We start from the raw sequence: 20,251 nt of genomic DNA on the forward strand, positions 1-20,251 counted from the left end.
TTATTATTGCATACTATATAATATGATCATTATTTTATTAATAATTAAATTATTATTTATTTTGAAATAAATAAATAAATAAATTTGTTATATAAATCATGAATAAAGCCCGGGGTTCCAGCACCCTGAGAACGCCCCCAGCTCTCCGCCCGTCCCGGGCCCCTCTCCATGCGCGGCCCCTTTAAACCCGCGCAGCCCACCGCGGGCCAGGGAGGGGGGATTTCTCCTCCCCGCCGCTGCAGTGCGCAGCTGGTGCGCCCGCGCCACCCCTCCACCCCTCTGCGGGTGGTACAGCCCACACGTGCCGCTGTGGGGAGGGGGCGTGGCCAGCGCGGCGGGCGGGAGCGGAGCCCTCATGGCGGCCGCTCCGGGACCATCCCGGGAAATCCGGAACGTCCGGAACGCGGAGAATTCCCGGTGTACGAGAGATTTCCGGTGCGCGGAGAATTCCCTGTGCACGGAGAATTACCGAAGTGCAGTGGGAGGCGGCGCGGGGGCGGCGCTGAGGGTTTAACAGCACCGGCGGCGGTGGCGCTGCCGGGACCTCGTGGCGCAACGGTAGCGCGTCTGACTCCAGATCAGAAGGCTGCGTGTTCGAATCACGTCGGGGTCAAGGGCCCTGTCGGGGCTCCCTTTTTCACCGCGGGGAAAGAAAAAACTTAAAAAATAAAAAATTTGTGATTAAAGGGAATTTTCAGGCTTTGATTCCAGGGTTTGAGGGGTTCGGGGTGCGATCCTGGATGTTTGGGGGTGAACGCAGTGTACGGGGTTCTGTGGGTTCTCCTTGCATTTCGATTTTGTCCCCATGAAAGGAGGGCAGGGTGGGAAGAAATATAATATAATATAATATAATATAATATAATATAATATAATATAATATAATATAATATAATATAATATAAGTAATAATTAAATAATATATAATATATCATATATAACATATAACATATAACATATAACATATAACATAATTATAGCATATTTATATTACAATATAATATAATATGTTATAATATAATATATTACAACATAACATAATATAATACAATATAACATAATTATAACATGACATAACATAACCAAATAAATAAATAAAGTGATTCTATATAATAATAATAATATATAATTAATATATATTTTTATAAAAATTTAAAACATTTCTATCTATTTTTATATATCCATTTCCATTCAATATTGGAATTTAAATTTAATTTATTGGGCAGCAATTAATAAATATTTATTAATTAGTAATTCATGAAATATTAATTTATTTATTAATAAACTTTAATTTATTAAATTTTATTTAATTTTTGGGGGTCATCCCCTGCATCCCTGGCCATAAATCCCAGAGTGGGGCAGAAAATCCCTGGATTTATCCCGGAGTTTGGTTTGGGAATGATCCAAAGGAAAAGGAGAGGGCAGGGGGACTTTGCTCCTCAGGGTTAATCATTGACGGCCCGGGTGGAGATCGGGGCCAGGAGCAGCTGCGGGGAAAATCGGTGTAAAAATCAGATTGTATGGGATTTTCTGAGATTTAATAGGGTTGGGTGGAAGAGCTCTGGTGGTGTTTGGGGTGGGTTTGGGATGGTTTTTGGGGTGGTTTTTGGAGTGGTGCTTGGGGTGGTTTGGCATGAATTTTGGGGTGGTGTTTGTGGTGGTTTGGGATAAATTTTGGGGTGGTTTTGGGGTGGTTTTTGGGGTGGTGTTTGGGATGGTTTGGGATGGTTTTTGGGGAGGTTTTGGGGTGATTTTTGCAATGGTTTTGGGGTGGTTTTTTTGTGGTGTTTGGGGTGGGTTTGGGATGGTTTTTGGGATGGTTTTGGGATGGTTTTTGGGGTGGTGTTTGGGCTGGTTTGGGATGAATTTTGGGGTGGTTTTGGGGTGGTTTTTGGGGTGGTGTTTGGGATGGTTTGGGATGAATTTTGGGGAGGTTTTGGGGTGATTTTTGCAATGGTTTTGGGATGGTTTTTGGGGTGGTTTTTGGGGTGGTTTGGGATGAATTTTGGGGTGGTTTTGGGATGGTTTTTGGGGTGGTTTTGGATGAATTTTGGGATGAATTTTGGGGTGGTTTTTGGGGTGGTTTGGGATAAATTTTGGGGTGGTTTTTGGGGTGGTTTGGGATGAATTTTGGGGTGGTTTTGGGATGAATTTTGGGGTGGTTTTTGGGGTGGTTTGGGATAAATTTTGGGGTGGTTTTTGGGATGGTTTGGGATGAATTTTGGGGTGGTTTTGGGGTGGTTTTTGTGTGGTGTTTGGGGTGGGTTTGGGATGGTTTTTGTGTGGTGTTTGGGATGGTTTGGGATGAATTTTGGGGTAGTTTTGGGGCGGCGTTTGGGGTGGTGTTTGGGATGGTTTTGGGGAGGTTTTAAGATAGATTTTGGGGAGGTTTTGGGGTGATTTTTGCAATGGTTTTGGGGTGGTTTTTGTGTGGCGCTTGTGGTGGTTTTTGGGATGGTTTTTGGGGTGGTTTTGGGGTGGTTTGGGGTGGTTTGGGATGAATTTTGGGGTGGTGTTTGGGATGGTTTTGGGATGGTTTTAAGATAGATTTTGGGGTGGTTTTGGGGTGATTTTTGCAACGGTTTTGGTGTGGTTTTTGTGTGGTGTTTGTGGTGGTTTTTGGGATGGTTTTTGGGGTGGTTTGGGGTGTTTTGGGATGAGTTTTGGGATGGTTTGGTGAAGGTTTCAGGTGGTTTTGGGATGGTTTTGAGGTGGTGTTCGGGGTGGGTTTTGGGGTATTTTTGGGATGGTTTTCGGGGTGGGTTTTAGGATGAGTTTTGGGATGTTTTTTGGGATGCTTTTGGGAGGGTTTTGGGATGGTTTTGGATGAGTTTTGGATGGGTTTTGGGTTGGTTTTTGGGATGGTTTTGTGGTGGATTTGGGGTGGTTTTTGCAACGGTTTTGGGGTGGTGTTTGGGAGGGGTTTTGGATGATTTTTGGGTTGTTTTTCCCTTTTTCCCCTATATTTTCCCAGTTCCTGCCTGCCTGGACCGCTGTCTCCCCGCATTTGTCACTCGGGCGGGCACAGCTGGTGGATTTCTCCCCACGGGTGAAAATCTGACGGAGAAATCCCAGAGTTCTGGGCTCCTGTCTGCACCAATTAAGGCACTCCCTGTACTGAAAAATTCCTTAATTAACTCCTTAATTAACTGTCAGCTTGAAAAATCTCTGGGAAAAATTAGGGATCTCCCACCCCCTGCATTTCTCTGTTTTCCCTGAAAATCCCTGTTTATGAAAATCCCTGTTTTCCTTTTTTATCTGCAAAAAGAATCCGTTTTCCCTCTTTACCCACAACATTTTTTTAAAAAAATTATTAAAATTATATATTTTATTTTAGATCGTTATTAAAATTATTGTTATTCAATTAATTAAATTATTACTTGAAATGCTATTATTGTTTCAAGATGATGATGATGATTATTCTTATTCTTATTCTTACTCTTATTCTTATTCTTATTCTTATTCTTATTCTTATTCTTATTTCTTCAATAAAAAAACCCAACCAAAACCCCTTTTTTCTCCATTTCCACAGCTGATTTTTCCCATTTTCCCCCCATTTTTTATCCTCCTTCAGCTCTTCCCTCATTTCCCATCCCAGGAATGATTTTGGGATGGAATTGGCTCAGCCTGAGGTGCCACAGGTGAGGAAAAGGGAATTAAATTTGGGAATTAAAACCTCCCTGGTGTCATCTGCAGGAATTCCTGTCCCTCTCCTGCTGTTCCCATGGAAACAGATGTGGAATTGCAGGGATTTTATCGATTTTCAGGACTTTTAATAATTTATTTTTTCACTTTAACATCAACACTTCCTTTATCATTCCCAAGCGGGGTGAGGTAAACAAAAAATCTGCTTTTTTTTGGGGGCACCACCAAAAAATAAAATAATCCTTGTAGGATTTTTCCACAAAGTTGTTCTGCAGCACTTTGAGGAGAAAAAGATGATTTTAACAGCTTTGGATAGAACCAGGTCAGGGAAGAAAAATCCTGGGATGGGTGACAGGATGGGAATTGGCTCCAAAGCCTCCAAAATCCTGCTCCTGTGAGCTCCCTGTGGGATGAGGGAGCAGAATTTTGGGAATCAGCTCCAGAAGTTCCAAAATCCTGCTCCTGTGAGCTCCTTGTGGGATGCAGGGAGAGAAATTTTGGGAATCAGCTCCAAAGGATCAAAGTTCCCACTCCTCCAAGCTCCTTTTGGGATGCAGGAGCAGAATTTTGGGAATCCACAGGTTTCAACATCCCAGTCTGAGTTTGTGGGATGCAGGAGCAGAACTTTGGGATTCAGCTCCAAACGTTCCGGCATCCTGCTCCTCCAAGTTCCTTGTGGGATGTGGGAGGAAAATTTTGGGAATTGGCCCCAAAGACTCCCACATCCTTTTCCTCCGAGCTCCTTGTAGGATTCAAGGAAAGAAATTTTGGGAATCAGTTCCAAGGGCTCCAACATCCTGCTCCTCTGAGCTCCTTTTGGGATGAAGGAGCAGAATTTTGGGAATCAGCTCCAAAGGGTCCAGCATTCCCCTGCTCTAAGCTCCTTGTGGGATACAGGGAAAGAAATTTTGGGAATTGGCTCCAAAGGCTTCAATATCTCGTTCCTGTGAGGTCCTTGTGGGATGCAGGGAGAGAAATTTTGGGAATCTGCTCCAAGGGCTCCAGTATCCCGCTCCTCTGAGCTTGTGGGATGTGGGGAGCAGAATTTTGGGGATTGTCTCCAAAGGGTCCCTGTGAGTTTGTGGGATGCAGGAGCAGTATTTTGGGAATCCACAGGCTCCAGCATCCCAGTCCTCCAAGCTCCTTCTGGGATATAGGGAAAGAAATTTTGGGAATCAAAATTTCCCAGAGGCTCCAAAATCCTGCTCCTCCAAGCTCCTTGTGGGATGTAGGAGAAAAATTTTGGGAATTGGCCCCAAAGGCTCCCACATCCCTTTCCTCCAAGCTCCTTTGGGAATCAGCTCCAAAGGGTCCAAAATCTCACTGCTCCGAGCTCCTTGTGGGATGCAGGAGCAGAATTTTGGGAATTGGCCCCAAAGACTCCCACATCCTTTTCCTCCGAGCTCCTTGTGGGATTCAAGGAAAGAAATTTTGGGAATCAGCTCCAAGGGCTCCAACATCCTGCTCCTCTGAGCTCCTTTTGGGATGAAGGAGCAGAATTTTGGGAATCATCTCCAAAGGGTCCAGCATTCCCCTGCTCTGAGCTCCTTGTGGGATGCAGGGAAAGAAATTTTGGGAATTGGCTCCAAAGGCTTCAATATCTCGTTCCTGTGAGGTCCTTGTGGGATGCAGGAGCAGAATTTTGGGAATCTGCTCCAAGGGCCCCAATATCCCGCTCCTCTGAGTTTGTGGGATGTGGGACGCAGAATTTTGGGGATTGTCTCCAAAGGGTCTCTGTGAGTTTGTGGGATGCAGGAGCAGAATTTTGGGAATCCACAGGCTCCAGCATCCCAGTCCTCCAAGCTCCTTCTGGGATATAGGGAAAGAAATTTTGGGAATCAAAATTTCCCAGAGGCTCCAAAATCCTGCTCCTCTAAGCTCCTTGTGGGATGTAGGAGAAAAATTTTGGGAATTGGCCCCAAAGGCTCCCACATCCCTTTCCTCCAAGCTCCTTTGGGAATCGGCTCCAAAGGGTCCAAAATCTCACTGCTCCGAGCTCCTTGTGGGATGCAGGAGCAGAATTTTGGGAATCTGCTCCAAGGGCTCCAATATCCCGCTCCTCTGAGTTTGTGGGATGTGGGGAGCAGAATTTTGGGGATTGTCTCCAAAGGGTCCAAAATCCCACTCCTGTGAGTTTGTGGGATGCAGGAGCAGAATTTTGGGAATCCGCTCCAAAGGCTCCAAAATCCTGCTCCTCCAAGCTCCTTGTGGGATGTGGGAGGAAAATTTTGGGAATTGGCCCCAAAGACTCCCACATCCTTTTCCTCTGAGCTCCCTGTGGGATACAGAGAAAGAAATTTTGGGAATTGGTTCCAAAGGCTTCTGTGGAATATCTCGCTCCTGTGAGGTCCCTGTGGGATGCAGGAGCAGAATTTTGGGAATCTGCTCCAAGGGCCCCAATATCCCACTCCTCCAAGTTTGTGGGATATGGGGAGCAGAATTTTGGGAATCCACAGGCTCCAATATCTCACTCCTCCAAGTTTGTGGGATGCAGGAGCAGAATTTTGGGAATCAGCTCCAGAGGCTCCAACATCCCGCTCCTCCAAACTTATGGGATACAGGGAGCAGAATTTTGGGAATTGGTTTCAGAGGCTCCAACACCCCGCTCCTCCAAGCTCCCTGTGGGATGCAGGAACGGAATTTTGGGGTTCTCCCACCCCAAGCCGCCCTCGCCGCGCCCACTTCCCCCATTTTTGGGTGACATCCACGGGATGGGCTCTTCCCTCGTGGATCCACCCATCCCTCCCCAGACACCTCTTTCTCCTCCCAGCTCCGGCTTTCCCGATTTTTGTCCAGAATTCCTGCGGTGCCTTTTTTAGGGCGGGCAGCGCGGCCGTTCCAGAACATCCTGTGCGAGCGTGGGGAGCCATAAAAGGCTCAGGGATGGATCGGGAACGCCGGGAATTGGCACGCACAGCCCCGAGGAGGAGCCCAGCTGGGGAAACCCTCCCCGCCCTCAGTGTCCTACATCTTCCACACGGGGAACAGCAGCGCCGCTGGATTTGCGCGGATTTATTTTAATTTTTTATTTATTTATTTAATTTTTTTCCTCCCCTTTTCTCTTCCCACGCAGTGAATCCCAGCCCTGGCTGCTCCCGGCGCCGCTCGCAGCCCGGCGGGGAGTGGGAGGAAGGGGATGCTCGGAGGGTTTGGGAGAATCCGGAGCATTTCCAGCCATGAGCTGTGAGTATTCCCGAGAAATCCTGGGCAAAGGAAGGAGGGAGGGGAGGGAATTCCTGCCTGGAGCTCGTTTGGGAGGGAGATGCTTCGGGATCCTGTGTCCTCCCAGGCTTTTCAGGAACAGCCACCAACAAAGCTTGGAGTTTGTGTTTCTCTTCCAAAAATTGCGTGGGGAACGATAATTTTTTTTTTTTCCTTACCTTTTGTGGAAAAATATTGGTTTTCCCATACTTTTTTTTCCCCAAAAAATCCCAAATTTTCAGTTTTTTTCCTCCCAGCATCCCCGATCCCATTTTTCCAGCCTTTCTCCCAGACCAGGCCCGGCAGGGATGGGGTCGCTGTGACCTCCCCCAGCTGTGATCTGGCCCGAGCTCTTCCCGTTCCCTCTGCGGCTGAAATAAAGAGAAAAAAGAGCTCTGGAAACACAACCCGAGGGCTTGGAAAAGCGTTTGTGTGTTTGACCCGTGCTGCTGGGGCAGAGGGAGATTTTGGGGACAAGAAAGGGGATTTAGGATCCTGGTGGGAGCTGGGTGGGGAAGGGAAACCCTTTGCCCTTGCAGGTGGGTCCTTGCTCTTGAATTAAATTAAAATAAATCAAATTATTTAAATTAAATTATTTGAATTAAATTAAATTATTCATATTAAATTCAAACTCCTGAGCTCAGCTGTGACACGAGCAAACCTCACCTTGCTCTGCTGATTTTTCACCCCCACTCAGGGTTTCAAAAAGGACGATTTGAGCTCTTTCAAAAAACAAAGCAGGTTTTTCCTCCCCCCCGTCCCGGAGCTGTGACACCCCTGACACCGGTGTGCCAGGAAATATTGGATTCCCGACGGGAATATTTCCTTCCACAACCCTCGTCCCTCCCATCAGGAGATCGCAGCTGCCAGGAGGAGCCTGGAGAGGGACCGGCATGGGGGAAGGGGCGAATCCGGAGCCCCCCAGCCCCTCCTGCATCCCAAAGGATGCTCAGGTTGGGGGGCACAACCCAGCTCAGAGCGCTGCTCTGCCCCACACCATGAAATCCTTTCCAAATCCGATATTTTCGCTCTTTTTCTGCCGGTTTTTTTCCAGGCAGAGGCGGGGAGGCGGTGAGGGTTTGTTGTTGTTGTTGTGATGTTCCGGGTGGTTGTTACTATGGCGAGGGAGCTGAGGCGGGGAGGGGGGGTCAGGAATCCCCGGCTGATAATTCCGAGCCTGTTCCTTTCATTCCCAGCTGCCGGGGCTGTTCCTTTCGTCGCCAGAACTCCCGGCTGATCCCTGAGCTGCAGGGAGCAGAATTTTGGGAATTGGCTCCAAAGGATCCAAAATCCTGCTCCTGTGAGCTCCTTGTGCGATGCGGGAGCAGAATTTTGGGAATTGGCTCCAAAGGATCCAAAATCCCATTCCTGTGAGCTGCTTGTGGGATGCAGGGAAAGAAATTTTGGGAATCAGCTCCAAAGGATCCAAAATCCCGCTCCTGTGAGGTCCTCGTGGGATGCAGGAGCAGAAATTTTGGGAATTGGCTCCAAAGGATCCAAAATCCTGCTCCTGTGAGGTCCTCGTGGGATGCAGGAGCAGAAATTTTGGGAATTGGCTCCAAAGGATCCAAAATCCCATTCCTGTGAGCTGCTTGTGGGATGCAGGAGCAGAAATTTGGGAATCAGCTCCAAAGGATCTAAAATCCTGCTCCTCTGAGCTCCTTGGGGGATGCAGGGAAAGAAATTTTGGGAATCAGCTCCAAAGGATCCAAAATCCTGCTCCTCTGAGCTCCTTTTGGGGTGCAGGAAAAGAAATTTTGGGAATTGGCTCCAAAGGGTCCAAAATCCTGCTGCTGTGAGCTCCTTGTGGGATGCAGGAGCAGAAATCTGGGGGCTGTTCCTTTCATCCCCAGAACCCAGCTGATCCCTGAGCTGCAGGAGCAAAATTTTGGGAATTGGCTCCAAGAGATCCAAAATCCTGCTCCTGTGGGATGCAGGAAAAGAAATTTGGGGAATCGGCTCCAAAGGATCCAAAATCCCATTCCTGTGAGCTCCTTTTGAGGTGCAGGGAAAAAAATTTTGGGAATTGGCTCCAAAGGATCCAAAATCTCGCTCCTGTGAGCTCCTTGTGGGATGCAGGAGCAGAATTTTGGGAATTGGCTCCAAAGGGTCCAAAATCCTGCTCCTGTGAGCTCCTTGTGTGATGCAGGAGCAGAATTTGGGGTCTGTTCCTTTCATCCCCAGAACTCCCGGCTGGTCCCTGAGCTGCAGGGAGCAGAATTTTGGGAATTGGCTCCAAAGGATCTAAAATCCCGTTCCTGTGAGCTCCTTGTGGGATGCAAGACCAGAATTTTGGGAATCAGCTCCAAAAGATCCAAAATCCTGCTCCTCTGAGCTCCTTTTGGGGTGCAGGGAAAGAAATTTTGGGAATCAGCCCCAAAAGATCCAAAATCCTGCTCCTCTGAGCTCTTTTTGGGGTGCAGGGAAAGAAATTTTGGGAATCGGCTCCAAAGGATCCAAAATCCCATTCCTCTGAGCTCCTTGTGGGATGCAAGACCAGAATTTTGGGAATCAGCTCCAAAGGATCCAAAATCCTGCTCCTGTGAGCTCCTCATGGGATGCAAGACCAGAATTTTGGGAATCAGCTCCAAAGGATCTAAAATCCCACTCCTGTGAGCTCCTTGTGGGATGCAAGACCAGAATTTTGGGAATCAGCTCCAAAAGATCCAAAATCCCGCTCCTGTGAGCTCCTTGTGGGATGCAGGAGCAGAAATCTGGGGGCTGTTCCTTTCATCCCCAGAACCCAGCTGATCCCTGAGCTGCAGGAGCAAAATTTTGGGAATTGGCTCCAAAGGATCCAAAATCCTGCTCCTGTGGGATGCAGGGAAAGGAATTTTGGGAATCAGCTCCAAAAGATCCAAAATCCCTCTCCTGTGAGCTCCTCGTGGGATGCAGGAGCAGAAATTTGGGAATTGGCTCCAAAAGATCCAAAATCCCATTCCTCTGAGCTCCTTGTGCGATGCAGGAGCAAAATTTTGGGAATCAGCTCCAAAGGATCCAAAATCCTGCTCCTGTGAGCTCCTTGGGGGATGGAGAAATTTGGATGGAGAAATTGCCCGGCCCCAGGTTGTGATGCTGGCAGGAACCGGGGTGGCGCTGGTTGTGTCTCATCCCAGCAGTTTGGGTTTGAAGGAATAGAGGGCAGGAATGCCTGGATGCAAATCCATCGAGCTCCTGGAAACAGGAGCTGAAATTCCTTGGACACAAATCCATTGAGCTCCTGGAAACAGGAGCTGAAATTCCTTGGACACAAATCCATCGAGCTCCTGGAAACAGGAGCTGAAATTCCTTGGACACAAATCCATCGAGCTCCTGGAAACAGGAGCTGAAATTCCTTGGGCACAAATCCATCGGGCTCCTGGAAACAGGAGCTGAAATTCTTTGGGCACAAATCCATCGAGCTCCTGGAAACAGGAGCTGAAATTCCTTGGACACAAATCCATCGGGCTCCTGAAAACAGGAGCTGAAATTCCTTGGACACAAATCCATCGAGCTCCTGGAAACAGGAGCTGAAATTCCTTGGACACAAATCCATCGGGCTCCTGAAAACAGGAGCCGGCTCTGCTTTGCTAATTAGCCAGCCCAGGGTGAATTTATCCATGAAAATTCACTTGGAAAGGAAATCAGTCATCCAAGGGGGCAGAATTTTGGATCTGCCAGGGCACAAATCCTGGGGATGCAGCTCAAGGGAGGGCAGAGCAGTCCGGGCTGCTGCTCTCTCATTTTTCCTTGGATTCTGGGAGGCTTGAGGTGCTGCTGCTGCTGCTTTTTGTCGTGGTTTTGTGTCCCTTTGTCCCCCTGGAGCCAGGAATTTCCAGGAATTGCCCTGGGAATTGTCCCTGCTGCTGGAGGGTGCGAGGCCAAGCAGGATTTCTCCATTTATTTATTAATTCCTCATACCCAAGCAGGATTTCTCCATTTATTTATTAATTCCTCATACCCAAGCAGGATTTCACCATTTATTTATTAATTCCTCATACCCAAGCAGGATTTCACCATTTATTTATTAATTCCTCATGCAATAAATGATGCTTGGTGCGCTCCTGAGCATTTATTTGGGATGATAAATAATACTAAAAACAAACAGCCCTGCTCGGATTAATCAGATTTTATGGAGACTCGGGGTTGGGTGGGAAGGGTGGGAAGGATTTTCCTTCCTTGTCCCTCTCCCTTCGCCCTCTCTCGCTAATTAAGCTCATCTGCATGGCGCTTAATGAAGGAGAGAGGAGATGGAGCAATGACCGCGCGTTCCCAGCCCTCTGCTCCCAGGATTGCAGAGCCGGGGTTCGCATTCCCAGGATTGCAGAGCCGGGGTTCGCGTTCCTCAGGGCGGGGATGAGAGGAAGGTCGGGGGATGAATCCGGTGGGTGAGAGCAGGAAAAGCTCCCCAGCCGGCAGGAAAACAGGGATGGAAGGAGCAGAGCCCGGTTTGGAGTCACCTGCGGGCAGGGGAAGCAGCAGAACGAGCTGACTCCAACCTTCTCGCCTGGCTTGGGTTTTGTTTTTTCTTTTTTTGTGTGTGGGGTTTTTTTTTTTTTTTTTTTTTTTTTTTTTTTGTTTTTTGTTTTTTGGTTTTTTTTTTTTGGTTTTTTTTTTTTTTTGGGTTTTTTTGGGTTTTTTTTTTTTTGTTTTTTTGGGGTTTTTTTTTTTTTGTGTTTTTTTTTTTTTTTTTTTGGTTTTTTTGTTTTTTGTTTTCTCACCTCTTTCTGTTTTGTTTTATTTTTAGGCTCGGTCTCTGCGTGAGCTGCTGAGGCGGCTCCGGAGCCGCGGCATTGATGGAGAGGCGCTGAAAGGTGGCGGTGCTGCTCGGGGGGGGTGGCGGTGACACAGGGGACAGGCGACAGTGGCGCTCTGGGGGTGGCACAGGGGACAGATGGCAGTGGCAGGGGCAGCTCTGGTCCTGCTCTGCTCCTGGCAAAGTGAGGTTCGCACTCTGGGGTTTTCCCTCAGTTCAGGAGGAACATTTTGGGGCTGGAGCGAGACCAGGGAAGGGAATGGAGATGGGGATGGGTTTGGAGAGTCCTGAGGGAGCTGGGAAGGGTTTGGAGAAACCTTGAAAGGGTTTGGAGAATCCTGAAGGATCTGGGAAGGGTTTGGAGAGTCCTGAGGGAGCTGGGAAGGGTTTGGAGGGTCCTGAGGGAGCTGGGAAGGGTTTGGAGGGTCCTGAGGGAGCTGGGCAGGGTTTGGAGGGTCCTGAGGGAGCTGGGAAGGGTTTGGAGAGTCCTGAGGGAGCTGGGAAGGGTTTGGAGGGTCCTGAGGGAGCTGGGCAGGGTTTGCAGGGTCCTGAGGGAGCTGGGCAGGGTTTGGAGGGTCCTGAGGGAGCTGGGCAGGGGCTCAGCCCGGAGCAAAGGAGGCTCAGGGGGAATTTCTGGCTCTGCACAACTCCCTGCCAGGAGGGCACAGCCGGGGGGGATTTGGGATCTCATCCCAGGGAACAGGGACAGGAGGAGAGGGAACGGCCTCAGGCTGGGCTGGGGAGGCTCAGGTTGGACAGCAGCAGGAATTTCCTCATGGAAAGGGCTGGAAGGGGCTGCCCAGGGGGGTTTGGAGCGCCCATCCCTGGAGGTGTCACTCAGTGACACAACTTGGCCGATCCTGGCGAACTTTTCCACCCTCAACAATTCCGGAATTCTCTTTTTTTTCCAGCACCAACCCCACCATGGAGCTGCCCAGCACCAAGGACTTCCAGTGGAAGTCCCTGGCGCCGCTGCCCAGCCGCAGGGTTTACTCCACGCTGGTGGAGGCGGGCGGGCAGGTGTTCGCCGTGGGCGGCTGCGACGACAACGGCGTCGCCGTGGATTCCTTCGAGGTCTACTCGCCCGAGGCCGACCAGTGGGCAGCGCTGCCCGCCATGCCCACGGCCAGGGCCGGCGTGGCCGTCACCGTGCTGGGCAAGAGGATCATGGTGATCGGCGGCGTGGGCGCCAACCAGCTGCCGCTGAAGGTGGTGGAGATGTACAACACGGACGAAGGGCGCTGGAGGAAGCGCAGCTCGCTCCGCGAGGCGGCCATGGGCATCTCCGTGGCGGCCAAAGGCAAGTGTGGGAAACATGAAAAATTTGGGAGGTTTCACAGATGGCAGGAAGGTCTCTGAATAAAGAACCTGAGGGTGGAATAGAGGTGAAAAAATGTTTTGATATAGAATAGTGGATTGTGGAAATCTTCCCCAAAGTGCAGCTCGCTCCGCGAGGCGGCCATGGGCATCTCCGTGGCGGCCAAAGGCAAGTGTGGGAAACATGGAAAATTTGGGAGGTTTCACAGATGGCAGGAAGGTCTTGAAATGTAGAAACTGAGGGTGGAATAGAGGTGAAAAAATGTTTTGATATAGAATAGTGGATTGTGGAAATCTTCCCTGAAGTGCAGCTCACTCTGCGAGGCGGCCATGGGCATCTTGGTGGCGGCCAAAAGCAAGTGTGGGAAACATGGAAAATTTGGGAGGTTTCACAGCTGGCAGGAAGGTCTCAGAATGTAGAAGGTGAGGGTGGAATAGAGGTGGAAGCAGGTTTTGATATGGGAGAATAATAGATTGTGGAAAACTTCCTCAAAGCACAGCTCGCTCCGCGAGGCGGCCATGGGCATCTCCGTGGCGGCCAAAGGCAAGTGTGGGAAACAGGGAAAATTTGGGAGGTTTCACAGATGGCAGGAAGGTCTGTGAATAAAGAACCTGAGGGTGGAATAGAGGTGGGAAAATGATATAGAATAGTGGATTGTGGAAATCTTCCCTGAAGTGCAGCTCACTCTGCGAGGCGGCCATGGGCATCTCCATGACGGCCAAAGGCAAGTGTGGGAAACATGGAAAATTTGGGAGGTTTCACAGCTGGCAGGAAGGTCTCAGAATGTAGAAGATGAGGGTTGAGTAGAGGTGGAAGTAAGTTTTGATATAGGAGAATAATAAATTGTGGAAAGCTTCCATGAGGTGGCCATGGGCATCTCGGCGGCAGCCAAAGGCAAGTGTGGGAAACAGGAAAAATTTGGGAAGTTTCACAGATGGCAGGAAGGTCTCTGAATAAAGAACCTGAGGGTGGAATAGAGATGGAAGCAGGTTTTGATATGGGAGAATAATAGATTGTGGAAATCTTCCTCAAAGCGTAGCTTGCTCCGCGAGGCGGCCATGGGCATCTCCATGGTGGCCAAAGGCAAGTGTGGGAAAGAGGGAAAATTTGGGAAGTTTCACATATGGCAGGAAGGTCTTGAAATGCAGAAACCGATGGTGGAATAGAGGTGGGAAAATGATATAGAATAGTGGATTGTGGAAATCTTCCCCAAAGTGCAGCTCACTCTGCGAGGTGGCCATGGGCATCTCGGTGGCACCCAAAAGCAAGTGTGGGAAACATGGAAAATTTGGGAGGTTTCACAGATGGTAGGAAGGTCTCAGAATGCAGAAGATGAGGGTGGAATAGAGGTGGAAGCAGGTTTTGATAGAGGAGAATAATAGATTGAGAAACACTTCTCCTGATGGGGAGACCCTGAAAAAGTTCTGTGCCAGGACACCTAAAAAAGTTCTGAGCATCTCGGTGGTGGCCAAAGGCAAGTGTTTTCCACCCAGACTACAGGGTGTATGCAGAAGGGGGAATGGATTTCTGGTTCTTTCCTGCAAAAATTTAATGGGATTTTTGGGGTTTTTTGCCCCATGCAGACTACAGGGTGTACGCAGCGGGCGGGATGGGCTCGGACCTGCGGCCCCACAACTTCCTGCAGCACTATGACGTGCTCAAGGACATCTGGGTGTCCCTGGCTGCCATGCCCACCCCCCGCTACGCGGCCACGTCCATCCTGAGGGGCTCCAAGATCTACGTGCTGGGTAAGGAGCAGCCCTGCCTTCTCCTCTCTTCCTTCTCCTTCCTTCTCCATCCTCTCTCCTTCTTCTCTTTTTTTTTCTTCCTCTCTCTTCCTTTTCCTTCTTTCTCCTTCCCTTTTCTTTTCCCTGCTTTTCCATCTTTTTGCTTCCTTCTTCCTTTCCCTTCATTTTTGTCTCCTTTTCTTCCTTCTCCTTCACTTTTTTCCTTTTGCTTCCTTTTGCATCCTTTCTCTTCCTCCAATTCCCTCTCCTTTCCAATTCCCTCTCCTTTCCAACTCCCTTTTTATTTCAATTCCCTCTCCATTCTAATTCCCTTTCCAATTCCCTCTTCTTTCCAATTTCCTTTTCCTACAATTCCCTCCATTTCAGTTCCCTCTTTTCCAATTCCCTCCATTCCAGTTCCCTCCATTCTAATTCCCTTTTCTTTCCACTTCCCTCTCCTCCCCAATTCCCTCCTTTCCAACTCCCTCTTCATTCCAATTCTCTCTCCATTCCAATTCCCTCCTTTCCAATTCTCTCTCCATTCCAATTCCCTCCTTTCCAATTCCCTCCTTTCCAATTCCCTCCTTTCCAATTCTCTCTTTTCCAATTCCCTCTTTTCCAATTCCCTCCTTTCCAATTCCCTCTCCATTTCAATTCTTTTCCATTTCAATTCTCTCTTTTCCAATTCCCTCTCCTGTCCAGGGGGAAGGCAATCCAAGTACGCCGTCAACGCCTTCGAGGTTTTCGACACGGACACGCGCTCCTGGACCAGGTTCCCCAACATCCCCACCAAGAGAGCCTTCTCCAGCTTCGTGCCCACCGAGGAGAAGCTCTTCAGCCTCGGGGGGCTGCGCCAGGGCCGGCTCTACCGCCAGCCCAAGTTCATGAGGACCGTGGACGTCTTCGACCTGGAGCAAGGTGGGAGCTGGACCGGCCATGGACCTTCCTGGGGGATTTGGGGACACAGGGATGGGTCTGGGGTCACAGGGATGGGTTTGGGGACACAGGGATGGGTTTGGGGACATAGGGTTGGGTTTGGGGTTTGGGGTCACAGGGATGGGTTTCGGGACACACAGGGATGGGTTTGGGGCCACAGGGATGGGTTTGGGGTTTGGGGACAGTGATCTGGTTTCGGGGACACACAAGGCTGGGTTTGGGGCCACAGGGATGGGTTTGGGGACATAGGGTTGGGTTTGGGGTTTGAGGACGCACATGGCTGTGTTTGGGGACACACAGGGCTGGGTTTGGGGACATACAGAGCTGGGTTTGGGGCACATTAGGGCTGGGTTTGGGGTTTGAGGACACAGATCCGGTTTTGGGGACACATAGGGCTGGGTTTGGGGACACACAGGGCTGGGTTTGGGGCACATTAGGACTGGGTTTGGGGTTTGAGGACACAGATCCGGTTTTGGGGACACATAGGGCTGGGTTTGGGGACACAGATCTGGGTCTGGGGTTTGGGCACACAGGATGGGTTTGGGGCACATAGGGTGGGGTTTGGGACACACAGGGCTGGGTTTGGGGCTCTGCCACCTTTGCAGAGCACAGAGCTCCCATCTGCTGCTGCCTTGAGCTCAGCTTAGAGGACAATTCCCACTCAGGATTACTGAGTGCAATGGGAAATCCAACAGTGGGATAACAGGGGCCAAACCCAACCATCCCACGGGGTTCTATCACCCCAAGGTGACGCAGCCAAACTGCCCTTCCACCCAGAGGGGTGGGTGCACTTCCAGGAGTGGGTGACCCCACAAGCCCAGCGTGTCCTGTCCTTCCAGGTGGCTGGATGAAGATGGAGCGCTCCTGCTACCTGAAGAAAAGACGAGCAGACTTTGTGGCCGGCTACCTGCGGGGCAGAGTTGTGGTGGCCGGGGGCCTGGGTGAGGCTCTGGGACCCTGGGAATCCTTTATAAAACTGTCGGAATTGTTGTCATCCCAAAAAAAAGGGAGAAATCCCGGTGCTGGCTGGTGGGAGGGAGCAGGGAAAACAAACCCAGTAATGGGAAGGGGTCAGAGCAGCCAAGAGAAGCTCCGTGGTGCTTCCCAGATCATCCAGCGCCTCCCTTTGTGCTTCCAGGGAATCAGCCGAGCGTGCTGGAGTCGGCAGAGGCTTTCCACCCCGAGAAGAACAAGTGGGAGAGCCTCCCCCCCATGCCCACCCCGCGCTGCGCCTGCTCCAGCATCGTGCTGAGGGACTGCCTGCTGGCCGTGGGGGGCGTCAGCCAGGGGCTCAGCACGGCCGTGGAGGCCCTGTGCCTGTCTGACTCCTGATTGGGACACACCTGGAGGAGAATCCCACCTGGAACAGGGACCTGTGCCTGTCTGACTCCTGATTGGGATCTATCTGAATGGGGATCCCACCTGGAACAGGGCCCTGTGCCTGTCTGACTCCTGATTGGGATCTATCTGAATGGGGATCCCACCTGGAACAGGGCCCTGTGCCTGTCTGATTCCTGATCTGAGCACACCTGGAGGAGAATCCCACCTGGAATAGGGCCCTGTGCCTGTCTGACTCCTGATTGGGACACATCTGAATGAGAATCCCACCTGGAACAGGCCCCTGTGCCTGTCTGACTCCTGATTGGGATCTATCTGAATGGGGATCCCACCTGGAACAGGCCCCTGTGCCTGTCTGATTCCTGATCTGAGCACATCTTAGGGGGGATCTCACCTTGGACAGGGCCCTGTGCCTTTCTGACTCCTGATTGGAATCTACCTGAATGGGGATCCCACCTGGAACAGGCCCCTGTGCCTGTCTGACTCCTGATTGGAACACACCTGGAGGAGAAACACACCTGGAACAGGGCCCTGTGCCTGACTGACTCCTGATTGGAACACACCTGAGGGGGGAATCTCACCTTGGACAGGTTCCTGTGCCTGTCTGATTCCTGATCTGAGCACACCTGGAGGAGAAACACACCTGGAACAGGGCCCTTTGCCTGATCTGAGCCCACCTGAGAAGGGATCTCACCTGGAACAGGGCCCTGTGCCTGATCTGAGCCCACCTGAGGGGGGATCTCACCTGGAAGAGGTCCCTGTGCCTCTCTGACTCCTGATCTGAGCACATCTTAGGGGGGATCTCACCTTGGACAGGGCCCTGTGCCTGTCTGACTCCTGATCTGAGCACACCTGAGGGGGATCCCACCTGGAACAGGGCCCTGTGCCTCTCTGACTCCTGATCTGAGCACACCTGGAGGAGAATCCCACCTGGAACAGGGACCTGTGCCTCTCTGACTCCTGATTGGAACCCATCTGGAGGAGAAACACACCTGGAACAGGGCCCTGTGCCTGATCTGAGCCCACCTGAGTGGGGATCCCACCTGGAACAGGCCCCTGTGCCTGTCTGACTCCTGATTGGAACCCATCTGGAGGAGAAACACACCTGGAACAGGGCCCTGTGCCTCTCTGACTCCTGATTGGAACCTATCCCTGTTTTTGGCACTCCAGGTGCCAGAGATGTGCCCTGAGCCCAGTTCGGGTGGGCTGGGCACTCCTGGCTGTGCCTGCAGGGCGAGTTTGAGGATTTCAGCGGCTTTGGGGTGGTTTGGTTTGGGTTTCTCCCGGAGCTGTGAACAGCAGATGGCATCCTTGAGGATCTCAGCAGTTTGGGTGGTTTGGTTTGGGCTGGGTGAACCCCTGATCTCCCAGAGCTGTGAACAGCAGATGGCATCCCTGGGCCGAGCTGTGGCTGCAGCAGCACCTCCCGCTGTCCTGGGCTGCCCTGCCCGGGTGAAGCTGCACCAGCGCGGCTCTAAAATCCCATTTCAGGCACTGCAAGACCCAACAAATAACCTGGATGCTGTGCGTCTCCTCCAGTATTTTATTCCCGTAGAAAGACACCCCCGAGGAGCTCAAACATCCTCCAGGAGCTGGGACAGGGCTGGATTTGGGTCCAGGAGCTGGGACAGGGCTGGATTTGGGTCCAGGAGCTGGGACAGGGCTGGATTTTGGTCCGAAGAATCCCTGATGCTGCTGCCCAGGAATTCTCTCGGGACTGGGTCCTGCTGGAGCTCTGCAGTGAATCCCTTGGGATGAGAGGGTCCCAGAGCTCTTTTCCCTGGATAAATGTTGGGTTTATCACCAATCTGGCCCTGTGGGGCTGCAGGAAGCCCTGGAGATGAGACAGGGCTGGATTTGGGTCCAGGGGCTGGGACAGGGCTGGATTTGAGTCCAGGAGCTGGGACAGGGCTGGATTTGGGTCCGAAGAGTCCCTGATGCTGCTACCCAGGAATTGTCTCGGGACTGGGTCCTGCTGGAGCTCTGCAGTGAATCCCTTGGGATGAGAGAGCCCCGAGCTCCTTTCCCTGGATAAATGTTGGGTTTATCACCAACCTGGCCCTGCGAGGCTGCAGGAAGCCCTGGAGATGAGACAGGGCTGGATTTGGGTCCAGGGGCTGGGACAGGGCTGGATTTGAGTCCAGGAGCTGGGACAGGGCTGGATTTGGGTCCAGGAGCTGGGACAGGGCTGGATTTGGGTCCAGGAGCTGGAAAAAAAGAGCTGGATTTGGGTCCAGGAGCTGGGACAGGGGTGGATTTGGGTCCGAAGAGTCCCTGATGCTGCTGGTACCCAGGAAATGCGTCCAGGGCTGGGTCCTGCTGGAGCTCTGCAGTGAATCCCTTGGGATGAGAGAGCCCCGAGATCCTTTCCTTGGATAAATGTTGGGTTTATCACCAACCTGGCCCTGTGGGGCTGCAGGAAGCCCTGGAGATGAGACAGGGGTGGATTTGAGTCCAGGAGCTGGGACAGGGATGGATTTGAGTCCAGGAGCTGGGACAGGACTGGATTTGGGTCCGAAGAGTCCCTGATGCTGCTGCCCAGGAATTGTCTCGGGACTGGGTCCTGCTGCAGCTCTGCAGTGAATCCCTTGGGATGAGAGGGTCCCAGAACTCTTTTCCCTGGATAAATGTTGGGTTTGTCACCAACCTGGCCCTGCGAGGTTGCAGGAAGCCCTGGAGCTGGGACAGGGCTGGATTTGGGTCCAGGAGCTGGAAAAAAAGAGTTGGATTTGGGTCCAGGAGCTGGGACAGGGCTGGATTTGGGTCCAGGGGCTGGGACAGGGATGGATTTGGATCCAAAGAGTCCCTGATGCTGCTGCCCAGGAAATGCCTCCAGGGCTGGGTCCTGCTGGAGCTCTGCAGTGAATCCCTTGGGATGAGAGAGCCCCGAGCTCCTTTCCTTGGATAAATGTTGGGTTTGTCACCAACCTGGCCCTGTGGGGCTGCAGGAAGCCCTGGAGCTGGGACAGGGCTGGATTTGGGTCCAGGAGCTGGGACAGGGCTGGGTTTGAGTGCAAGAGCTGGGACAGGGCTGGATTTGGGTCCAGGAGCTGGGACAGGACTGGATTTGGGTCCGAAGAGTCCCTGATGCTGCTGCCCAGGAATTCTCTCGGGACTGGGTCCTGCTGGAGCTCTGCAGTGAATCCCTTGGGATGAGAGGGTCCCAGAGCTCTTTTCCCTGGATAAATGTTGGGTTTATCACCAATCTGGCCCTGTGGGGCTGCAGGAAGCCCTGGAGATGAGACAGGGCTGGATTTGGGTCCAGGGGCTGGGACAGGGCTGGGTTTGAGTGCAAGAGCTGGGAAAGGGCTGGATTTGGGTCCGAAGAGTCCCTGATGCTGCTGGTACCCAGGA

The 20,251-nt window shown here is 51.3% G+C and overlaps 1 protein-coding gene and 1 non-coding gene across 7 annotated transcripts; both read left to right on the plus strand.

Annotated features, from left to right (window-relative positions):
* Nucleotides 1-541: 541 nt before the first annotated feature.
* On the plus strand, nucleotides 542-613 carry TRNAW-CCA (transfer RNA tryptophan (anticodon CCA)). The gene has a single exon. It is a non-coding gene; the product is annotated as a tRNA-Trp (tRNA).
* Nucleotides 614-6,413: 5,800 nt separating this feature from the next.
* On the plus strand, nucleotides 6,414-19,891 carry KLHDC8A (kelch domain containing 8A). 6 transcript variants are annotated; one of them, XR_012577081.1, is made up of 10 exons: nucleotides 6,414-6,825; nucleotides 11,570-11,636; nucleotides 12,490-12,878; nucleotides 14,480-14,644; nucleotides 15,326-15,541; nucleotides 16,399-16,500; nucleotides 16,698-16,870; nucleotides 16,933-16,981; nucleotides 17,890-19,148; nucleotides 19,621-19,891. XR_012577081.1 is itself a non-coding variant. In XM_074527926.1 (9 exons), exons 3-8 carry the CDS (start codon nucleotides 12,503-12,505, stop codon nucleotides 16,951-16,953), a joined length of 1,053 nt encoding a protein of 350 aa, XP_074384027.1. In that variant the 5' UTR covers nucleotides 6,414-6,825; nucleotides 11,570-11,636; nucleotides 12,490-12,502; the 3' UTR covers nucleotides 16,954-16,981; nucleotides 17,890-19,891. The 6 variants fall into 6 exon arrangements, 5 of the variants coding, with proteins under 5 accessions (XP_074384027.1, XP_074384026.1, XP_074384029.1 ...); XM_074527926.1 differs by having other exon boundaries at nucleotides 17,890-19,891; XM_074527925.1 differs by lacking the exons at nucleotides 17,890-19,148; nucleotides 19,621-19,891 and having other exon boundaries at nucleotides 6,418-6,825; nucleotides 16,698-17,585.
* Nucleotides 19,892-20,251: the final 360 nt, after the last annotated feature.

The sequence above is a fragment of the Zonotrichia albicollis genome, chromosome 28 (assembly GCF_047830755.1).
Source record: "Zonotrichia albicollis isolate bZonAlb1 chromosome 28, bZonAlb1.hap1, whole genome shotgun sequence".
Lineage (NCBI taxonomy): Eukaryota > Metazoa > Chordata > Aves > Passeriformes > Passerellidae > Zonotrichia > Zonotrichia albicollis.